This window comes from Coregonus clupeaformis, chromosome 8 (genome assembly GCF_020615455.1).
Source record: "Coregonus clupeaformis isolate EN_2021a chromosome 8, ASM2061545v1, whole genome shotgun sequence".
NCBI classification, from domain to species: Eukaryota; Metazoa; Chordata; class Actinopteri; order Salmoniformes; family Salmonidae; genus Coregonus; species Coregonus clupeaformis.
This window is the reverse complement of record NC_059199.1, coordinates 15,062,226-15,087,061: the sequence shown is the minus strand read 5'-3', so window position 1 is coordinate 15,087,061 and position 24,836 is coordinate 15,062,226. Positions and strand designations below refer to the sequence as shown.

Genomic DNA, 24,836 nt, shown 5'->3' with positions numbered 1-24,836 from the left:
CACCTCCGACGTTGTTTTAGAGAATTTGGCAGTACGTCCAAACGGCCACACAACCGCAGACCACGTGTATGGCGTCATGTGGGCGAGCGGTGTGCTGATGTCAACAATGTGAACAGAGTGCCCCATGGTGGAGGTGGGGTTATCGTATGGGCAGGCATAAGCTACGGACAATGAACACAATTGAATTTTATCGATGGCAATTTGAATGCACAGAGATACCGTGACGAGATCCTGAGGCCCGTTGTGCCATTCATCTGCCGCCATCACCTCATGTTTTAGCAGGATCTGTACACAATTCCTGAAAGCTGAAAATGTCCCAGTTCTTCCATGGCCTGCATACCCACCAGACATGTCACCCATTGAGCATGTTTGGGATGCCCTGGATTTATGTGTATGACATCGTGTTCCAGTTCCCGCCAAAATCCAGCAACTTCGCACAGCAATGAAGAGTGGGACAACATTCCACAGGCCACAATCAACAGTCTGATCAACTCTATGCAATGGAGATGTGTCGCGCTGCATGAGGCAAATTATGGGGACACCAGATACTGACTGGTTTTCTGATCCACGGCCCTACCTTTTTTTAAGGTATCTATCTGTGACCAACAGATGCATATCTGTATTCCCAGTCATATAAAATCCATAGATTAGGGCCTATTGAATTTATTTGAATTGACTGATTTCCTTATATGAACTGTAACTCAGTAGAATCTTTGAAATTGTTGCATGTTGCGTATACATTTTTGGTTCAGTGTATTTGCAAAATGCCAATCAATGATGTGCAATTTCAATGAGGGTTTTGGTTTTTGCATAGACATAATAGTCTACCATAGGGCAAAGCTACTGCTAATTAAAAAAGTGTTTTGTGTTCTTGTCAACCATCCCCCACCACACACACTTCTTGTTCACGCTGCATGAGGCCATATAGAGTACAGTAATTACGCTCAGAAGGGTTACAGTACATTGAGACATTAAACTGCTTCCCTTATTTCAGCCCTATTGTCTGCTAGTCAAAATATGGTTGTGAGTCGTGCAGAGTGGAAATGCAGTGTGTTCATGGTATCCTTGAAACCCCAGAGACTGTTGGGAGGTTACAGATGTCAAGCCTCCTGTAGCTCAGTTGGTAGAGCATGGCGCTTGCAACGCCAGGGTTGTGGGTTCGATTCCCACGGGGGGCCAGTATGAAAAATGTATGCACTCACTTACTGTAAGTCGCTCTGGGTAATAGTGTCTGCTAAATGACTAAAAATGTAAAAATGTAATACTAATTGTACATAGTGACTAAATGGCAAAGTAATGAAGAATGGCTGGGTCCCAAACCAAAAAATGTCCAACCGCTGCCCTTTATACAGTGCAGTGACTCACCCTAACACATTTGAGGAGACCAGATGAAAGCAATGTGTATGGAGATTCAATAATATTGCTTTCATTTATCCAGTCCTTCCAGAGTGATGAAGACAAGGGCAGGGAGAATGTGGGAAGTTTTCAGTTTGGAATCAAGCCAATTGACTAAAATGTAAGCCACCACCCAAACAATAACATATTCACTTCAGATCACACAACATGCCACAGTTAAAACCTAAAGTTTTTAAGAGCTCGATTTAGAGGAGAGGGTTTGGTCAAGGCCAGCGAAGACAGGTAAAGTGGGCAAGCCTGCTGAAAGAGACAGCTAAAATATTTTCTGTATCGATTCCATCAAAACGCAAGGGATCGCGAACCCGCAAAAACGGCCACTTACATTCTGTGAGGTGAGGTCAAGTTAATCACGGTCATGGAGACATAAAACTCACTGAGAGACCAGAGAACTCATCTAACTTTGGGGGAGAATGGAAACCTACTAAAGCCAAATAGAAAAATGTCCAATGAATATTGTCAGCATGTTGGTGTGCTGATAAAATTGGTCTGTGTTTACCTCGATCAATATCAAAAGAGTACAATCTCGCAAAATGTTTCCTCTATGACAGTGCACTTCTCTACATATGGGTCTGAGATGACTCAATGTATCTGTATTCATTTGATAAACTTGTGAAAATAACTCCTCCATGAGAACAAAATCATAACTAATTTGTGGAAAGCAAACCCCAGCCTCACGTGAAATTCCTTCCAATCACTCATCTCGGCAAGGTCAGGAAGGAAATGTATGGGGAAAATCAAGCTTTAACAGTGGCATCTCCATTGACATATTTTTAAGTGTCACAATCTGAGATTGCAATCTGCTGCCCCATGCTGATGCCCTGGCTCTGAATTCCTGAGCAGTGCGGAAGAGTTGGTCAGACGTGAGGAGATCTGGGTTGCTATTGTCAGGAGTCTGGGTTGAGGTCGGCAATGCGAAAAACTAACTTCAGACCGCGTCTGACCATAAAGCTTTGCAGTGTTGGACATATGACCACATCGGTCTGAATAAAGCCCTGTTCGGACAGCTACAGTTGAAGTCGGAAGTTTACATACACTTAGGTTGGAGTCATTAAAACTCGTTTTTCAACCACTCCACACATTTATTGTTAACAAACTATAGTTTTGGCAAGTCAGTTAGGACATCTACTTTGTGCATGACACAAGTAATTTTTCCAACAATTGTTTACAGACAGATTATTTCACTTATAATTCACTGTATCACAATTCCAGTGGGTCAGAAGTTTACATACACTAAGTTTACTGTGCCTTTAAACAGCTTGGAAAATTCCAGAAAATTATGTCATGGCTTTAGAAGCTTCTGATAGGCTAATTTACATCATTTGAGTCAATTGAAGGTGTACCTGTCGATGTATTTCAAGGCCTACCTTCAAACTCAGTGCCTCTTTGCTTGACATCATGGGAAAATCAAAAGAAATCAGCCCAGACCTCAGAAAAATATTTGTAGACCTCCACAAGTCTGGTTCATCCTTGGGAGCAATTTCCAAACACCTGAAGGTACCACGTTCATCTGTACAAACAATAGTACGCAAGTATAAACACCATGGGACCACGCAGCCGTCATTCCGCTCAGGAAGTAGACACGTTCTGTCTCCTGGAGATGAACGTACTTTGGTGCGAAAAGTGCAAATCAATCCCAGAACAACAGCAAAGGACCTTGTGAAGATGCTGGAGGAAACAGGTACAAAATTATCTATATCCACAGTAAAACGAGTCCTATATCGACATAACCTGAAAGGCCGCTCAGCAAGGAAGAAGCCACTGCTCCAAAACCGCCATAAAAAAGCCAGACTACGGTTTGCAACTGCACGTTGGGACAAATATTGTACTTTTTGGAGAAATGTCCTCTGGTCTGAGTAAACAAAAATAGAACTGTTTGGCCATAATGACCATCGTTATGTTTGGAGGAAAAAGGGGGTTGCTTGCAAGCCGAAGAACACCATCCCAACCGTGAAGCACGGGGGTGGCAGCATCATGCTGTGGGGGTGCTTTGCTGCATGAGGGACTGGTGCACATGAGGAAGATGATATCATGAGGAAGGAAGATTATGTGGATATATTGAAGCAACATCTCAAGACAGCTTGGTCGTAAATGGGTCTTCCAAATGGACAATGACCCCAAGCATACTTCAAAAGTTGTGGCAAAATGGCTTAAGGACAACAAAGTCAAGGTATTGGAGTGGCCATCACAAAGCCCTGACCTCAATCCTATAGAACATTTGTGGGCAGAACTGAAAAAGCATGTGCGAGCAAGGAGGCCTACAAACCTGACTCAGTTACACCAGCTCTGTCAGGAGGAATGGGCCAAAATTCACCCAACTTATTGTGGGAAGCTTGTGGAAGGCTACCCGAAACGTTTGACCCAAGTTAAACAATTTAAAGGCAATGCTACCAAATACTAATTGAGTGTATGTACACTTCTGACCCACTGGGAATGTGGTGAAAGAAGTAAAAGCTGAAATAAATAATTCTCTCTACTATTATTCTGACATTTCACATTCTTAAAATAAAGCGGTGATCCTAACTGACCTAAAACAGGGAATTTTACTAGGATTAAATGTCAGGAATTGTGAAAAACTGAGCTGAAATGTATTTGGCTAAGGTGTATGTAAACTTCCGACTTCAACTGTAGATACTTGGCCAAAGGTCTCATTCCGGGCACTACTGATCCGAGAGAAAGCCAAACTCTGGCCGCTCTGAGGAGTTATAAATGTCTGACTCGTAAAGTTTGATGTTCAAAAATACTCTCATTCTACCACCCTCAGACGCTCACCTTGGATCCTTCTGATTCGCACCCAAGTCCGAGACGTCAAGGACACCGGGACAAAATTGCTCGGAATAGAGAACGTTCCAGACTACATTTGTCTGGCCAGTTTTAAAAGCTGTGTTCTGACACTGGGTTAGGGTGAACCATAAATCAGGATTTTGACCTGAGCGGGTAATAAGTTAAAGAGCTATAGCCTCGTCAATGGACAAAAGCTATTCAAAAGCTGTGATTTTTCCAAGTTTGACACACTGTCCTTATTGGAAAGGTGCCCAACTACAGTAACTGTCTAACTGTAGAGGAGTGATGGGTCTGGCTTCTGCTGAGAGGCCACTATCATTGAACATGCAAGACCAAATGCCACCTTTAAACAGTCTTAGCGAAAGAGAGAAAACTAAAAACTCTAGAGGAAGGGGAAGCGGTCTTAAAAATGTTTTGATGGGAGATCCCATAGGGACAAGGCGTCAGGGAGACTACAGGGCGCCAATTAAGAGCCGCCTCAGTCATTAGAGAACTTATCAGCCTTTATTTCCAGTCTCCTGTGGTGAAGGGCTAATGGGTAGACTTCCCCTATGTGCTTCCCAGGGTTTCTGGGAGGTGTCCATAGGGGCCAGGGCCACTCGGGATGCGGGTGTCATAGGCCGTGGGCCTACCCTTCCATTTGTCACCAGACAATTTGGGTCAAGTTAATTCTGGGTCATCTCATTACGCTTCTTAACAGAGGTGACAAAGACATTTCGATTGTACACGCCACTCTAAAGAACTTTGTGACCTGATTGTTCGTCAGTCATTAGCTAGTATATAGAATGTATTCAAGGTGTGACCTAATTGTTCCTTGAGTCCTCTAGAGTATTCTTGAGTGAGGTACACTACATCTCATCGAACATCTCATTCCAAAATCATGGGCATTAATATGGAGTTGGTCCCCCCTTTGCTGCTATAACATTGTCTACTCTTCTGGGAAGGCTTTCCACTACATGTTGGAACATTGCTGCGGGGACTTGCTTCCATTCAGCCACAAGAGCATTGGTGAGGTCGGGCACTGATGTTGGGCGATTAGGCCTGGCTCGCAGTCGGCCCTCAAATTCATCCCAAAGGTGTTCGATGGGTTTGAGGTTAGGGCTCGGTGCAGGCCAGTCAAGTTCTTCCACACTTGTGTACGGGGGCATTGTCATGCTGAAACAGGAAAGGGCCTTCCCCAAACTAGAATGTAATTGTAGGCTGTAGCGTTAAGCTTTCCCTTCACTTCACAAGGGGCCTAGCCCGAACCATGAAAAACAGCCCCAGACCATTATTCCTCCTCCACCAAATTTACAGTTGGCACTATGCATTCGGGCAGGTACCGTCGGACTGCCAGATGGTGAAGCGTGATTCATCACTCCAGAGAACGCGTTTCCACTGCTCCAGAGTCCAATGGCTGCTAACTTTACACCACTCTAGCCGACACTTGGCATTGCGCATGGTGATCTCAGGCTTGTGTGCGGCTGCTCGGCCATGGAAACCCATTTCATGAAGCCCCCTGACGAACAGTTATTCTGCTGACGTTGCTTCCAGAGGCAGTTTGGAACTCAGTAGGAAGTGTTGCAACTGAGGACAGACCATTTTTACGTGCTACGCGCTTCAACACTCGGCGGTCCTGTTCTGTGAGCTTGTGTGGCCTACCACTTCGCAGCTGAGCCATTGTTGCTCCTAGACGTTTCCACGTCACAATAACAGCACTTACAGTTGACCGGGGCAGCTCTAGCAGGGCAGAAATTTGATGAACTGACTTGTTGGAAAGGTGGCATCCTATGACGGTCCCACGTTGAAAGTCACTGAGCTCTTCAGTACGGGCCATTCTACTGCCAATGTTTGTCTATGGAGATTGCATGGCAGTGGGCTCAATTTTATACACCTGTCAGCAAGGGGTGTCCACATACTTTTGTAGTGTATCTTGCAACTCTGATTACAGTTGTACTATTTGACATTAGATCACACATGTACACGCAGGTGATTCAACAACATTATTTGGCCATTAAACCTATTGAATCCTTTCCAAAATGTCTGTTCTCACAGCTGAATTCAATTGAATTCTTACATATACAATATGTACAATGTGGACCCAGAGGATAGCACTTAAAATTATTAATTAAAACACTTGTTTCCAAAGTGGTCCTCAATGGTAAGAACAGTCTAAGAATGGAAATACGAATCTGACTACATGTATATTTGGAGGAGTACATTTACGGAGAGACAGAAAAGAGAAAATGCATGTTCTCTCAATGGCATTTGGAATGCGTGGTGAAACTGGCCCACTTACGTTCTTGAAGCCTCGGTAGAGGATCTGCAGCTCCTTGCGGTTGAAGCGGGTCAGTGCCTCCAGTTGCTCCAGGCCCTCGGGGCGATGGCGGACGGCCGAAAGCTCCAACTCATCCTCCACGCTGTCTGGAGAGGGGGAAGAGGGAGTGAGACTCATTCAGAAGCTGAAGACAATTGGCTACATTTCACCCATAAGAGAAAGGAGAGTGTCCTGTCCTTTATATTTCAGTCAATTGTGCAGTGCCACAAAGATCACACAACCCAGAATCACCCTCTAAGCACAGAGATTAGCAGTATGTAGTTTATACTACTCATGTTAAACAAAGTATTTATAAGAAACACTAGTTCTCTATCTATCTATCATACCATCGTTTGCTATAGCAGCAGCAGGGTTAATGGGTCTACGATATAAATGTCAAACAGTTCTTCTAAACATGCTAACTCTGGATCCTTAAGTAAGCACTGCAGCTATTTTCCAGCCACAGTTACGCAGGGCATGTGCCCAGCGGCCCCCGAACTCCAGGAGGCTCCCAACCAATTTTATTATATGATATTTATTTTGAGGGGTTGTGGGTCCCCCAGATAGCATATTTACATTGACATTTTAGTCATTTTAGCAGACGCTCTTATCCAGAGCGACTTACAGTTAGTGAGTGCATACATTATTTTTTATATTTTTCATACTGGCCCCCTGTGGGAATCGAACCCACAACCCTGGCGTTGCAAATGCCATGCTCTACCAACTGAGCTACATCCCTATATGATAGCAAAATGTTTATAATTGCAGGAAATTAGCTTTAAAATTGTAAGATTCTCGCTCAGCCTCATGGTAAATGTGTAGAATAACAGGAAATTCACTTTAAATCTGCAAAATATTCTTATAGCCTCATGACAAAATGTGTGCCCCGGGGCCCCAAATGCGGTAGTCCGGCTCTGTGGGGAAAGCATACCATGTAGTCCCCGCTTAAATGCAGTGGCTTTAATATGACTGTTCTGAACCAACTATCCACCATAGTCAGCCAAAGGAGACTATAGCCAATATGAAATGTTGTATTATTACAGCACAGGAGCAAATACACACATTTATATCACTCCTGTTGCTAAATAAATCCCATTAATATGCTATTCACGCAAAGGCCACTAATGGTTTAAAGGCCTACAGACAGTTGAATTTCAGCCCCACAGTATCAGTATCAGTCTCAGGAGAAGACTAATACAGGCTAGTAGACTGCCGTCATTGTCAGTTTAGCCATACCCACTTGATGATCACTACAATTGGACGTTATTTGACATTAGGCTTAAGCTTCAAGCACACTTCAAAAGCCAACCAATCGAGGAACCTCTTTTCTTTTCACATCCTCCCCTTGTCACTTCATTAGAAAATGTTACATGGCAAAATCTCTCCTCCGAAATATCACAGCAGAGAGGTAATTAGCGTTAGGGACCTAAGAACACAGCCCCACTGGCAAAGAGCCTCCTCAAGATGAGGGCTGCTGAACCCTGAGAAACACTTTAATGGGCCTGTAATGACACCCACCGTCTCGGCCCTGTCACCGCCAGCGGTTGTCCTCGGAGCTAAGCACTTGACTCGTCTCGCTTGCATACACACACACCTGAGATATGACAGCATCTCGCCACCCCTCATTAGCCCAAAAGGCCACGTCTCCTCTCAGTCCTTGATTAACCTGCCGAAATGGAGCTGGGCCCCGACATGGTGGGTGTGTGTCTTCAAGCACAGGATGGGTTAGGGAAGAGACACTCATAGCTCATATGCTGCCAATTTGTCTCGGAGTCTGAGAGTTTCCCTATGATGCTGGTGAAAACCCTATGCTCACACTCCAAAATAATACAATATATTGTGACCCTATTTATTATGCTAATGTAAATGTGCTCAACTTCCTCATGATGCTAAATGAAATACTGCCGTCACTCACACTGTCAAGTCAATTAATCACACCAAGGCCATGGTGAGTCTGTTCTGTCCACTGAGTGTGTTGGCGCTCCACAAAGTAAGGTAAGACACTGCGTGAGAGGTGATTCGTCAAAAGAGAGCAATGGAGTCGGCCTCTGCATGTCGCTGGTTCATGCAGAGGCCGACTCCATTGGTTACATCTGCACCTCAGGTATATTGAAAACAGGTGGGTTGTAGCATCAGACCTAACCCAGTGCATTGACATCTTCCATATTGACATTTGCATGTCTTTTACCATGCACCTTCTCTTCATTCTGTGAAGTTTGATTTTAGGTCCCACAGTTTTTGTAGAATGTAAAGTACGGATTATGTCTCTTCAAAAATGTTTCCTTGCAATTGGTGCCTCTGGCCAGTGGCCAGCCACAGAAGGTGAGGACATCAGAGAAAAATCACACTGACTGTACTAGAGTACAGGGTTGGGGTCAATTCGAATTGAAGGCAATCAATTCAGGAAGTGGTTTGAATTTAACATTCAAAAAAATTTGAAATAAATAACTTGACAGTTTATTGAGAATTTATTGACAGTATACACTTTTTTTCAATTATTGAATTGGAATTTCAGTTTACTTCCTGAATCGACTGCCTTCAATTCGAATTGACCCCAGAGAGAAGGGAGGAAGGATAACACTTAGGGGGAAAGAGAGATAAAGAGAGTGTGAGAGACGTTCTGAGAGAGAGAGAAAGACTTGCTTTGGCTACTGGCAGATGACTTTTTGGTAGAGGAGCAAGGAAAGAGCTTCATGAGCCGAGCTCTGACGCCGTGCCTGTGGTCGTTCTGGGGGCAGATGTAACCTAGGAGATACAGCATGGTGAGTGTCAGAGTTACCAGGGCAACCGGTGGCTGCAATGCATGCTGGGAGACAAAGGGAATGGGGAAGGGAGACGTTGGAGTGCAAGCAGTGGCGAACAGTTACTGTCACAAAGGACTCTCAGGACAACAACACTGGAGTGCATTTACCTGCAGTGTGAAAACATTCAGATTCAGCACTCATGTATTATTAAAGGGAAATTATATCTCAGATCTGGGCACAAATGATCATCAAAGTGGACGCATCTCATGTCAATTTATTCAGATGCAGCCTATATAACCAAGTCTAGGCAGCTTGGTCTCACCATTATTCAGTCAAATATTGTTTGAAATTTGCTTTCGAATGTCAAAGACTAGACTACCTAGCAATGCAATAACTGTGCTATTACAACACTGGTACATCAAAAAAGCTATTCACTTAAGTATGGCAGCCAATGCTGATACATACTAACAACCGATATGCAACGCTCAGCAGTAATCTTGGCCTGCTAGTGTAAGGCCTGCTCCATGAAACCAGTCATTATGTTACATGACTTATTAATATACTGTAATATCGTGGCACTGGGTCATCACTGTAAGAGGGGCTTTTAATATGATGTGGAGCATGTGACCTCAGGTCAGACAGCAATCCAATACATCATCATCTATCAAACTCATTTCACACACAGTCAAGCGTATCACTTTACAAACGCCCAGGGGTCCATGTTGTACCTGCCACTGTGAGCAATATTATACACGACTGCAACAGCATCGTGTGTCAACACAATATCTACCTCAAGAGGATAAAATGCTCAATCTTTATGATCGCTATAGCGTGTAATACATTTTTTACAAATAAAAGTATTTAAATAACAAGTTTAGGGGTTCTCTCTTACAAGCGCTAAAGTTGTTTCGACCCTCTTGCCAGAGGCAGTGAAAAAATCAATTCTGCAGGCCTTTAAGGATAACGTGGGCGTAAGAAAAGCTCTTGAATGTGGTGTTGTTCATCACTCACTCATAACTACAAGACGGCTTTGATGTCTGGTATAAAGAATAAAGGCAGTGATAGAATGCGCTGCGTGTTTGTGAGGAACGCACAGCGAGGAGTCCAGACACACTGACAGCCACTAGATGGGAACTCTATACTTGGGACTTGTTTAGTGGGTGGCTACATTTAGCAGATATGATATTTCTATGTAGAGCTGACAATGGTCTAACACAGTAGTATATGCGACAGAAGCCAACACAATGACATACAATGTATAACATATACATATAGATTCTCTGATGAATGACATGAATCTAGTTTGTTCTTCGAGACAATATCCATCCAGGCCAATAACCAATGTTTGAGTTGTGTCGCAGACAATCTCGCAGACACAATATCCTCCTCCTCTATGCATGATGTCAGAAAATTCTTCTGGACCATCAGGTCAGATGTCTTGCTGTTGTCATCCATTCTTGTTGCCTCACTGACACACCCTGCTGCTGAGTGGCAAGGAGATCGGTATGTGTCCTCGCAAAATACAAAAAGCTTGTTGGCAGTTCTTTGGAGAGCAGACATTTATGTGGAATCATTAAGGTAGTGACATTAGCCTTTAGTAGCTCCACTAGGAGCTAAAGGGAATAGCCCAAGTCAAGCAAGTCATGTGACAACTCTGGCCAGTATTGAAATTCAAAGACAATATTTGTCTGAAGTGAAAGCCCAACTTATACAAATCCATACTTGCATGTTTTGTTATTTTCTGGAGCTGTGCGGTATGCTGATTAGTGCCTGGCTTGAGAAATGGCAGACAGCACTGTTATTCTAAGAGGAATTAATGCAGGCACTGAGTGACACGGCCCTTAATGCAGCCAGTGTTTCCGGATGAATACTTGCCCTTTTGTTCCTTAATGGACTAAATGGATGTGATATGTCATAATGTAGGAGACAGCTTTGACTGAGCTAGCAGGCGTCACAGTGACTGCTTCCTTACCGCAGCTCCTGCTCCAGTGAATTGTCGTGCCAAGTTTGTATTGCAACATATTAATCATAAGCAAAGGTCCAGTGTTGTTGTCCTGACCAAAGCATTGTGGGAATCTGGACAAACTGGGGACCCACCATTTCAAACCACAACACAGCATAAAATCACAACATGCACACTGCTGTCATGTCATACTTTTGCCTTCTGCAAAAAAGGGAAGGTAACCGCTGCACAGCTAGTTCCTGAAAAGGTTGCCCTGTTCCTAAGGGACCACATGTGTTGCTGACGTTTTTCAGTACACATAGTACATTATTTTGCTGACACAAAGGTCCCTCATCTAGCTTATCTTGTAAAGTAGCAGCAGTTTATTCTTGCAGCTAATTTCTTACATGGTAAGCAGACGGCCGTGTTCGAAATCGGTCTTGATTACTACTAATTACCAAAACTACTTACTGTGTACTAGTCATACTACACTGAAAAAATATATAAATGCAACATGTAAAGTGTTGGTCCCATATTTCATGAGCTGAAATAAAAGATCTCAGCATTTTTCCATACGCACAAAAATATTATTTCTGTAAAGTTTTTGGCACAAATTTCTTTACATCCCTGTTAGTGAGCATTTCTCCTTTGCCAAGATAATCCATCCACCTGACAAGTGTGGCATATCAAGAAGCTGATTAAACAGCATGATCATTACACAGGTGCACCTTGTGCTAGGGACAATAAAAGGCCACTCTAAAATGTGCAGTTTTGTCACACAACACAATGCCACAGACGTCTCAAGTTTTGAGGGAGCATGCAATTGGCATGCTGGCTGTAGGAATGTCAACTTGAGCTGTTGCCAGATAATTGAATTTTAATAGAGAATTTGGCAGTACGTCCAACCGTACTCACAACCGCAGACCACGTGTATGGCGTCGTGTTGGTGAGCAATTTGCTGATGTCAACGTTGTGAACCGAGTGCCCCATGGTGGCTGTGGGGTTATGGTATGGGCAGGCATAAGCTACGGACAACTAACACAATTGCATTTTATCGATGGCAATTTGAATGCACTGAGATACCATGACGAGATCCTGAGGCCCATTCTCGTGCCATTCATCCGCCGCCATCACCTCATGTTTCAGCATGATAATGCACGACCCCATGTCGCAAGGATCTGTACACAATTCCTGGAAGGTTCAAATGTCCCAGTTCTTCCATGGCCTGCATACTCACCAGACATGTCACCCATTGAGCATGTTTGAGAAGCTCTGAATCGACGTGTACGACAGTGTTCCAGTTCCCGCCGATATCCAGCAACTTCGCACAGCCATTGAAGGGGAGTGGGACAACATTCCACAGGACACAATCAACAGCCTGATCAACTCTATGCGAAAGAGATGTGTCAAGCTGCATGAGGCAAATGTTGGTCACACCAGATATTGACTGGATTTCTGATCCAAGCCCCTACCTTTTTAAAATTTATTTGTGACCAACAGTTGCATATTTGTATTCCCAGTCATGTGAAATCCATAGATTAGGGCCTAATTTATTTATTTCAATTGACTGATTTCCTTATATGAACTGTAACTCAGTAAAATCTTTGAAATTGTTGCATGTTGCATTTATATTTTTGTTCAGTATAATTAGACTGTACTGTTTAGTAAAAAAGTATGCAGTAAGCAACAAATATCAACATACTACTTATCCATACGGAGAAGGCGTCATCTAATGCGCAATTTCGCTTGTTCCGTTCCATTCGTGCATTTTTGTAGAGTGCTTCCCCTATTCTGATTATCAGCTGTTGTCAAACGTGGCTGTGAGAAGACCATTCTCTTCCTCAATAGCGTGCAGCGAATTCTACTAGATCAAAAACCGTGATGAGTATGACATCCTGGCATTTAAAGCATACTACATTTTCTAAATTTCACATACTATAAAACATTTTATTTTGGCATACCCAAAAAGCCTACTATTTAGAATGCAATTATGGGTATTCAGACACAGTCCATGTATTTTCCTTCAGATGAATACTTACAAAATGAGGTACAGTTTAACAAAAGGCATGACAAAGTACAGATCAGGGAACCCTACTGAACCTTTCCACGACGAACAGTATTATGGGTGATTGTCCTATTCTCAGAAATGACAATATATCATGAAGAGGAAACAGATTTTCTTTCCAGCCTCTCTTCAATCTAAACATCCCCTATGTAAAGCTTTGACCTTCTCATGACTTCCATCAAACCTCAGGTTAGGTTTCCCTCCCCTTACCATATCCCTTGTACAAATATCCCTCAATATTCAAATTTTACTGGAGCAGGGTCTGTAATGGAGCTAAACAACAGTGCTCTGTTCAGAAACTTTTCTCATGCATGTCGAGGTCTTACTCTGGCATGAGTTAGCATCATATCCCAAATGTTATGTTCGCTCTGTGGCATCAGGGAACCAGGATGAGAAAAACAGTCCACCACTCAGAGGACCTACAACTCATCATCCGGCAAAACACACCTGCTAGTGTTACAGGCAATCACACTCCAATGTCACATAAGAGCCTTGTCGGAGGTGTGTGGATCTATAACCGTTAATGGACTGTGGTTTCACCGTAATTAACGTAACCCATGTGGACCTGAGAATATCCAGGCCTTGTCTGATGATAATGCTGTCTGGTCGTTAACCAGAGGAAAGGAAACCCCTCTCTCGGGTGACGAGAAACCCAGTTGAATAATTGAGGAGTCATTAGCAGGTGACCATACTATACCATAGTGTCCACTCCAATGCCATAAGCCACACTCTAAAATGTCAAATATTATTGCATTCATGAATGCATCCCCCTCATGTAAAATCCCATTTAGATCCAACATCTCTTTTGTGAGATAGACCAATTGTCTTTCTGGTGTGTAGTCTCCTGAGTGGCGCAGTGGTCTAAGGCACTGCATTGCAGTGCTAGCTGTGCCACTAGAGATCCTGGTTCAAATCCAGGCTCTGTCGCAGCCGGCCGCGACCGGGAGACTCATGGGCAGCGCACAATTGGCCTAGCGTTGTCCAGGGTAGGGGAGGGAATGGCCGGCAGGGATGTAGTTCAGTTGATAGAGCATGGCGTTTGCAACGCCAGGGTTGTGGGTTCGATTCCCACGGGGGACCAGTATGAAAAAAAAAAAATATATATATATATATGTATTCACTAACTGTAAGTCGCTCTGGATAAGAGCGTCTGCTAAATGACTAAAATGTAAATGTAAATGGTGTAGACACATACACCACATTACCAAAAGTATGTGGACACCTGCTCGTCGGACATCTCGAATATGGAGTTTGTTCCCCTTTGCTGCTATAACAGCCTCCACTCTTCTGGGAAGGCCCTCCAAATTGTCAAAGACTCCAGCCACCCTAGTCATAGACTGTTCTCTCTGCTACCGCACGGTAAGCGGTACCGGAGCACCAAGTCTAGGTCCAAAAGGCTTCTCAACAGCTTCTACCCCAAGCCATAAGACTCCTGAACAGCTAATCATGGCTACCCGGACAATTTGCACTGCCCCCCGACCCCCACCCCGTCCCCCTTTTTTACTCTGCTGCTACTCTGTTTATTATCACTTTAACTCTACCCACATGTACATATTACCTTAATTACCTCTGCACTGGTACCCCTTTGTATATAGCCTCCCTACTGTTATTTTATTTTACTGCTGCTCTTTAGTTATTTGCTTTTTTTTTTTTTTGCTTAACACTTTTTTTTTTTTTTTTTACTTTGCATTGTTGGTTAAGGGCTTGTAAGTAAGCATTTCACTAATGTCTACACCTGTTGTATTCGGCGCATGTGGCAAATAAAATTTAATTTGATTTGATTTCCACTAGATGTTGGAACATTCCAGGACTTGCTGCCATTTAGCCACTAGAGCGTTAGTGAGGTCGGGCATTGACGTTGGGCGATTAAGCCTGGCTCACAGTCGGCTTTCCAACTCGTCCCAAAAGTGTTCGAAGGGGTTGAGGTCAGGGCTCTGTGCAGGCCAGTCAAGTTCTTCTACACCGATTTCAACAAACCATTTCTGGATGGAACACACTTCATGCACGGGGGCATCACTTCACAAGGGGCCTAGACCGAACCAAGAAAAACAGCCCCAGACCATTATTCCTCCTCCACCAAACTTTAGAGTTGGCACTATGCATTCGGGCAGGTAACATTCTCCTGGCATCCGCCAAACCCAGATTCGTCCGTTGGACTGCCAGATGGTGAAATGTGATTCATTACTACAGAGAACGCGTTTCTACTGCTCCAGAGTCTAATGGCGGCGAGCTTTACACCACTCCAGCCGATGCTTGGCATTGCGCATGGTGATCTTAGGCTTGTGTGCGGCTGCTCGGCCATGGAAACCCATTTCATGAAGCTCCTGACGAACGTAGCTTCCAGATGCAGTTTGGAACCGAGGACAGACAATTTTTACGCGCTTCGCGCTTCAGCACTTTGTGGTCCCGTTCTGTGAGCTGTCCCCTGTAGCTCAGTTGGTAGAGCATGGCGCTTGCAACGCCAGGGTGGTGGGTTCATTTCCCACGGGGGGCCAGTATGAGAATGTATGCACTCACTAACTGTAAGTCGCTCTGGATTAGAGCGTCTGCTAAATGACTAAAATGCAAAAATGTGAGCTTGTGTGGCTTACCACTTCGCGGCTAAGATGTTGCTCCTAGACATTTCCACTTCACAATAACAGCACTTACAGTTGACCGGGGCAGCTCTAGCAGGGCAGAAATTTGATGAACTGACTTGTTGGAATGGTGGCATCCTATGACGGTGCCACGTTGAAAGTCACTGAGCTCTTCAGTAAGGCCATTCTATTGCCAATGTTTGTCTATGGAGATTGCATGGCTGTGTGCTCGATTTTATACACCTGTCAGCAACGGGTGTGGCTGAAATAGCCAAATCTACTAATTTCAAGGGGTGTCCACATACTTTTGTATATATTCAGTAGTGTACATGCGGTGAACAGAAATTGACATTCAGATTAAGGATCTTAATTTGAGGCAGTTAGCTCCAGCAGGAATATAATCCTGTAGCAAAAAAAAAACAAAAAAAAACTTCAAAGTGTAAATTACAAACTTCAGAAGCCTTTTAAAACCTCAAATACACAACACGTTTTAAATTTGCTGCATTGCAGGAAAGTTCTCATGCAACAAGGTGATCAAATTAAGATCATAACACGATTACAATTGCAGTTCAGTTCTTCATGGTTGCTTGTGCACTAAGACTGAAACTAAAGTCTGGTCGGCACAAACCATGTGATGTGTCCTCTACTTACGACACACCACAGCCCACTCCAGTTGACACACTGGACCCCGAGCCAAACTCTACACTGATCTTATCTCCACCTGAACCGTTTCCTTATATAGTCATTGGGGCCTGGCAAGACAACATAGGACCGGAGCAAGATTCTTGTGTAAACAGTCGGTAAAGCAACACACTCTGCCATTGTCCACTTCTTAGGAAGCAAATCAAAGTGTAAATACAAGAAGTCACTCCACCTGTCACATTTGAGATCTTACGCCATGACAACGTTCGGAAGACAATGGCGTGATATGTGACAAATGACAATGAGTGTGAAAGTGTTCTGCGGGTGTTGAACATGTTAGCATGGCAAACGTCACCACAGCGTCCGGGAGAACGTTATTGCCAGTGAGCGTTTTGGACCGGGCTGTCGCAAGGTGTTGATGTATGTCTCCCCTCACTACCGTCAGCACTGGGTAAAAGTCAAGACGAAGGTATGGGCAAAAGCCCATGAAAGTCCCCATACACTTGAGTCAGATGTCATTGGCTGCCCATATCAGTCACCTTGATGGAGGTATTACTTTGCCTTGAGTGACTACTTACATATTTTCTCAACTGCCAGACTGCTGTGGTCTCCCGGAGGAAATCTGACTAACAGATTGCTGAATTTGCACTAGTAGTGCATTTTATATTTGCCCTTGAATTCCTCTATAGCTGATATAATCAATGATCAGTGAATTGGAAAGTTATCATAGAGGACAGTATAGATAAACGTATTCCATATTTATTTGGACAGTGAAGCTAAAACATTTAATTTGGCTCTATACTCCAAATACATTTTGGATTTGAGATGTTCTATATGAGACGACAGTACAGAATGTATTTGAGGGTATTTTCATACACATCTGTTTTACCGTTTAGAAAGTAAAGTACTTTAGGCATCTAGTCCCCCCATTTGAAGGTGTCAAAAGTATTTGGACAAATTCACTTTATAGTGCATTACATTTAGTCAAAAGAGTATTTGGTCCCATATTCCTAGCACACAATAACTATATTAAGCTTGTGACCCTACAAACTTGTTGTACTCATCTCTCAAGCCGTGACACATGATTCCAATTTAAACTGATGATCGAGGCTACTTCTTCGATTGAGATTTCAAGACCCAGTGACTGACTGTAGGTCAACTCGTTACGAAAAGTCACCGCATTGACTCCTGTCTGTGGATAGATATGTGGCATGTTCATACTAATTGTCATGGGAGATCAATAAAATAAATAAATAATATATACGTGTGTCTGACAGGGAGAGCAATCTAACACAATATCAGGAACTACTATGTATTTCAATTTGCAATCCAAGTTCCATTATTTGCTGTGTCTTGGTGGTGGGAACATTTTTCCTATAATACTTTCCGAGAGGCAGTCAGTCGGCGTCTCCTTTAAACACCAAGCCCCATGTTTTTTTCCGAGTTGAAATGAGGATGAACTACCGTCTATCCCTTGGCAGAAGGTAATGAAGTAAACTTACACAGCGAGAGAGAGAGTATGAATTCAAACGAGAGAGTCCTGCAGTCTGGCCAATGGTGGATTTGATAGGTGTTGGCACAATCACGTGGAGGAGGCTGGCCGGCGTGAAATCGGTTTGACCTGCTCTCTCACCGTGGCACCGACATCACATGCGCACCTTCTTTTCCCAGAACATGCCTGAGTTGTTGGAGAGCCGGATCTGATCGCCCGCCAATAGACAGCTGTTACAGCGGCTTCGTAATGAACCACTAAGAAGCACATCTGCTCATGTTTGGGGATGAGCCTCGCTAACTTTCCATATCACTTTTCTCAGACTCAGAAGAGGCAAAAACATGTCAGGTAAGGCTTAATGACATCAAGATGATGGTGATTGGGAGCGAAGCCAGATCTGGTGGAGAGGCTTGAAATGATTTCAACCCACACAGGTGCAAAGGCAAGCAGTGAAGTGGCGTTCAACTGTTGCATCCATTAATATTGCAAATGCCTGCCTCTCAGTCAGTTGGAGAAATGCTGCTGGTGAGTCCCAAGGGGATGGCGATGTCTCTCACAGACAGACAACTGGTGAGGTTTTATGTTTTAAATTGGAGACAATCCTCTGGTACTAGTCCAGAATACCACTTCCTGTCATCTCCACCTGCCAAGCAATTCAGGGTGCAACAGTGGACACACTTACACTGTGGTCCTCTGTAGCTCAATTGGTAGAGCATGGCACTTGTAACGCCAGGGAAGTGGGTTTGATCCCCGGGACCACCCATTTGGATAAAAGCGTCTGCTAAATGGCATATTATTATTATACTGAGCCTGGCCTTAGCACATTTTAGAGGAAAGACTATAAATAAAGCACATCCAGGTACGGTCAGCAACGCACACACACACACACACACACACACACACACACACACACCATGTGCCATTATTGTTATCAGGGAACATCAGAGCGCTGCTGTCGCTGCTCAACGAAGCAGGTGAGTGCACAGCATAAACACGGACAGTGTACCTTCAGAATGCCAAGCTGTTTTATCTGATGAGGTAAGAGTCTCTTTGCAGGGTAGCAGACAGCAAAAGATCACATGAATACAACGAGGCCACTTTCCTTACCGAACATTGAAGAAGTACATATGAGGCCATAGACAGCTTAGTTGAGGCATGCCAAACTGACGACTGAAAAGGAGGCATTTGCCTTTACAACATGAGGAAAGGAGGGAATCTATTTGGCATCGTCTCCACTGTCAATCTGAATATTGACCTTTTTAAGTCCAGCTTTTTGGAGATGGCATGCAAATGCTTAGTGCCAGAAAAATACCACCTCCACTGACAACCACTGGATCTTGTGTGTGTGTGTGTGTGTGTGTGTGTGTGTGTGTGTGTGTGTGTGTGATGACATCCCTAGGTCTAGCCTGGAGAAAGAGAGATTTTCAAAAGGAGAAAACTGAGGTGCCCTTGGGACGTATTCTGAAACCCAGCCACAGTTCACGTTTCCTGAGGAGTAATACATTCCCCTTGGACCTCTCACAGATACAAATATTTGCAAATGATCCAACACAAATGGTAGCAGACAGTAGAATACAATACAACCACTGCCAAACAATGGGTCTCTCAAATTACTTTTCTTCAATTGTGTTGTGTCCGATGTACAAAGTCGATAGAAAATGGGTATTTCAACCACACTCTTGACCACCTAATGGGAAAGGCTCATTTTATCTCACACATGGAAAAGACGGTAGATACAAATAAAAGCAGCCATCCGTTCCTATTTGCGGTCTCAAACACAAATAGGACTTAAGATTGCAGTCTGGGAGAGAATGATGTCATTTGCTGTTATTTAATAAACCAGCAGCCTCTAGTTCCATGTTGCTGGCTTTGAGGATGGCAGTGGAATGGCTTTGGATAGGAAGGCAGGTCATTGTATATACAGTGAGGGAAAAAAGTATTTGATCCCCTGCTGATTTTGTACGTTTGCCCACTGACAAAGAAATTATCAGTCTATAATTTTATTGGTAGGTTTATTTGAACAATGAGAGACAGAATAACAACAACAAAAATCCAGAAAGATGCATGTCAAAAATGTTATAAATTGATTTGCATTTTAATGAGGGAAATAAGTATTTGACCCCCTCACAATCAGAAAGATGTCTGGCTCCCATGTGTCTTTTATACAGGTAATGAGCTGAGATTAGGAGCACACACTTAAAGGGAGTGCTCCTAATCTCAGTTTGTTACCTGTATAAAAGACACCTGTCCACAGAAGCAATCAATCAATCAGATTCCAAACTCTCCACCATGGCCAAGACCAAAGAGCTCTCCAAGAATGTCAGGGACAAGATTGTAGACCGACACAAGGCTGGAATGGGCTGCAAAACCATCGCCAAGCAGCTTGGTGAGAAGGTGACAACAGTTGGTGCGATTATTCGCAAATGGAAGAAACACAAAAGAACTGTCAATCTCCCTCGGCCTGGGTCTCCATGCAAGATCTCACCTCGTGGAGTTGCAATGATCATGAGAACGGTGAGGAATCAGCCGAGAACGGTGAGGAATCAGCCCAGAACTACACGGGAGGATCTTGTCAATGATCTCAAGGCAGCTGGGACCATAGTCACCAAGAAAAAAATTGGTAACACACTACGCCGTGAAGGACTGAAATCCTGCAGCGCCCGCAAGGTACCTCTGCTCAAGAAAACACATATACAGGCCCGTCTGAAGTTTGCCAATGAACATCTGAATGATTCAGAGGAGAACTGGCTGAAAGTGTTGTGGTCAGATGAGACCAAAATCGAGCTCTTTGTCATCAACTCAACTCGCCGTGTTTGGAGGAGGAGGAATGCTGCCTATGACCCCAAGAACACCATCCCCACCGTCAAACATGGAGGTGGAAACATTATGCTTTGGGGGTGTTTTTCTGCTAAGGGGACAGGACAACTGCACCGCATCAAAGGGACGATAGACGGGGCCAATCTTGGGTGAGAACCTCCTTCCCTCAGCCAGGGCATTGAAAATGGGTCGTGGATGGGTATTCCAGCATGACAATGACCCAAAACACACGGCCAAGGCAACAAAGTAGTGGCTCAAGAAGAAGCACATTAAGGTCCTGGAGTGGCCTAGCCAGTCTCCAGACCTTAATCCCATAGAAAATCTGTGGAGGGAGCTGAAGGTTCGAGTTGCCAAACGTCAGCCTCGAAACCTTAATGACTTGGAGAATATCTGCAAAGAGGAGTGGAACAAAATCCCTCCTTAGATGTGTGCAAACCTGGTGGCCAACTACAACAAACGTCTGACCTCTGTGATTGCCAACAAGGGTTTTGCCACCAAGTACTAAGTAATGTTTTGCAGAGGGGTCAAATACTTATTTCCCTCATTAAAATGCAAATCAATTTATAACATTTTTTGACATGCGTTTTTTCTGGATTTTTTGTTGTTATTCTGTCTCTCATTGTTCAAATAAACCTACCATTAAAATTATAGACTGATGATTTCTTTGTCAGTGGGCAAACGTACAAAATCAGCAGGGGCTCAAATACTTTTTTCCTTCACTGTACACTTAACAAAAGTATAAACCCAACATGAAACAATTTAAATATTTTACTGAGTTACAGTTCATATAAGGAAATCAGTTAATTTAAATAAATAAATTAGGCTTGAATCTATGGATTTCACATGACTGGTAATACAGATATGCATCTGTTGGTCACAGATACCTAAACAAAAAAGGTAGGGGCGTGGATCAGAAAACCAGTCAGTATCTGGTGTGACCACCACTTGCCTCATGCAGCGCGACACGTCTCCTTCGCATAGAGTTGATCACGCTGTTGATTGTGGCCTGTGTAATGTTGTCCCACTCCTCTTCAATGGCTGTGTGAAGTTGCTGGATATTGGCAGGAACTGGAACACGCTGTCGTACATGTCAATCCAGAGAATCCCAAACCTGCTCAATGGGTGACATGTCTGGTGAGTATGCAGGCCATGGAAGAACTGGGACATTTTCAGCTTCCAGGAATTGTGTACAGATCCTTGCGACATGTGGCCATGCATTATCATGCTGAAACATGAGGTGATGGCAGCGGATGAATGGCACAACAATGGGCATGTCTGCCATCTACCCGGTACAGTTGAAACCGGGATTAAGCCGTGAAGAGCACACTTTTCCAGCATGCCAGTGGCCATCGAAGGTGAGCATTTTCCCACTGAAGTCGGTTACGACGACAAACTGCAGTCAGGTCAAGACCCAGGTGAGGACAACGAGCACGCAGATGAGCTTCCCTGAGACGGTTTCTGACAGTTTGTGCAGAAATTCTTTGGTTGTGCAAACCTACAGTTTCATCAGCTGTCCGGGTGGCTGGTCTCAGAGGATCCCGCAGGTGAAGAAACCGGAGGTGGAGGTCCTGGGCTGACATGGTTACACATGGTCTGCAGTTATAATAACGGTTGGACGTACTGCCAAATTCTCAGAAATGATGTTGGAGGCGGCTTGTGGTAGAGAAATTAACATTGAATTCTCTGGCAACAGCTCTGGTGGACATTCCTGCAGCCAGTATGCCAATTGCATGCTCCCTCAAAACTTGAGACATCTGTGGCATTGTGTTGTGTGACAAAACTGCACATTTTAGAGTGGCCTTTTATTGTCCCCAGCACAAGGTGCACCTGTGTAATGATTATGCTGTTTAATCAGCTTCTTGATTTGCCACACCTGTCAGGTTGATGGATTATATTGGCAAAGGACAAATGCTCACTAACAGGGATGTAAACATATTTGAGAGAAATACCATTTTTGTACATATAAATAATTTTGGGGATCTTTTATTTCAGCTCATGAAACATGGGACCAACACTTTACACGTTGCATTTATATTTTTGTTCAGTATATTTCCATGAACCCCGGCCACATTGGCAACTCATTTTCACTTTCGCTAGGCCCAACTGTTCATGCAATTGCTTTGGTTATTAAAGCAATGCACAGGATTCTGACAATTTATTTCCTATCAGAATCATCAGTCCTTTTGGTGTATAAATAATTCATTCAACTTTTATAGCGCTATTCATTACATGAATACATCTCAAAGCGCTGTAAAGCACAACAAAAACAACATCATTAAGTAGATCGACGGTCAAGAGACTGAAGCTTGAGAAAGTTCATGGCTTGATTGAGGTCCCCGGAAACGCACACCTTTGCCACAGTTTACATGAATTGCTTTAGAGGTCAGCACGAGGCCCATTCCAGGTGAAGTAGCCTGCAAGTAACTGTGGTGGCAGAGACAGAGGAGACCAGTGGGTGTTAGACTAACAGTCAAAAAACGTGTTCCAACTATTGGCCATGTTTCCTGGGAAGATTCCCCAAACAGTGTTGGTCAGCACACACTAATGAAGCACATATGGTGAATCAGAGCAAAACCGGGCTTTATCATCAGCATTCGCTGATGTGAAATAGGGGACCGTTTTGTACGAAAAGGCATAACTGGTCAACAAAATGCTGTGATCTCAAAGATCTTAGACATAACAGGAGATTTGCTTAACAAACTTGGATTAGTTCATGAACTGTAAACCATGTTTTGTTTGTGGTTGAAGTTTCCAACATGCAACTTTTCCAGACAAAATATAGACCGTTGTTTAGAGGCTGCACCAGATGAAATTGTGTTCTTATTTTAGAACACTTGAAAAACTCAAGTCGTCCCAGAGCTGTTTTTTTCTCCCTTCTTAAACTGAGATAGACATCACATAAATTGCTGTCCATTGCTATTATGGCCAGTGACTGACTGCACTTCAGAGCGAGGGACTTGGTGCCAAGAGGCTTTAGGATGGGGCGTTTGGGGTAATGACAGACCATCAGAGGGTTGAGGCATTTTTGGAGAAAGGTGCAGGAATCTAGAAAGTTATGTTTCCATCATACATTAGTCTGCCTGGAAAACACTCAGACTTGTATAAAAACACCCTTTTCCCTGTAACTCCTCCACAGAGGATAAGTTCAGAGATTTTAATTTTTTAAGTTGTGGAAGGTGAGAGAACTCGCAGTATCCTATGCAATTCAATCTCAACTTTTGTTTCATGAAATTAAGAAGCTCTTGAGTTTTACAAAATAAACATGCTAAATTCTCTTTCATTGAGTGTGCATATGCACCAAGTTTTTGTTGGACAAGTGACAAATACATTTTGACATTTAAGCTATTGCTTGTCAAAGCCATTAATATAAGAATCTGGTGCTTGTGAAACCAATCTCACAGCTGTTTGATAACACAGAACTAAAATAATTACATATCATGAGATTTAGATTAATAATTAATGTACACATATGTCCAAAAACCGCTAAAAGATGCTGGAGATGAGCGGGGAATCAGTGTAGATGAAGGATAGGAGACAGGTTCAAGAATGATTTTTAAGCCTTGAGACAATTGGGACATGGATTGTGTATGTGTGCCATTCAGAGTGTGAATGGGCAAGACAAAATGGGGTATGGTAGTAGGTCCCAGGCGCACCGGTTTGAGTCTGTCAAGAACTCGAACACTGATGGGTTTTTCACACTCAACAGTTTCCTGTGTGTATCAAGAATAGTCCACCACCCAAAGGACATCCAGCCAACTTGACACAACTGCATTGGAGTCAACATGGGCCAGCATCCCTGTGGAACACTTTCAACACCTTGTAGAGTCCATGCCCCGACGAATTGAGGCTGTTCTGAGGGCAAAAGGGGGTGCAACTCAATATTAGGAATGTGTTCCTAATAGTTTGCACACTCAGTGTAAATCAGCCCTCAAATCTCTTTGTGTTCAAGGTTCGGAAACCAATGCTGAATTGCGGTTCACAGAGTCTCACAACTTAATCTTAAGGAGCCTGTCCATTACAATCAACAGTACTGAGTCGCAATTGGTTTTGTGACTAGTTACAGAA

At 43.6% G+C, this 24,836-nt stretch overlaps 1 protein-coding gene across 2 annotated transcripts in view; it reads right to left on the bottom strand.

The window, feature by feature from the left end:
* Positions 1 to 24,836, bottom strand: part of LOC121571186 (Kv channel-interacting protein 4-like) — a 191,360-nt gene that overhangs the window by 19,634 nt on the left and 146,890 nt on the right. For both annotated transcript variants that reach the window (XM_041882537.2, XM_041882536.2), the window contains exon 2: positions 6,476 to 6,600. In XM_041882537.2, coding sequence (XP_041738471.1) covers positions 6,476 to 6,600 — 125 coding nt within the window. The remainder of the gene's footprint in view (positions 1 to 6,475; positions 6,601 to 24,836) is intronic.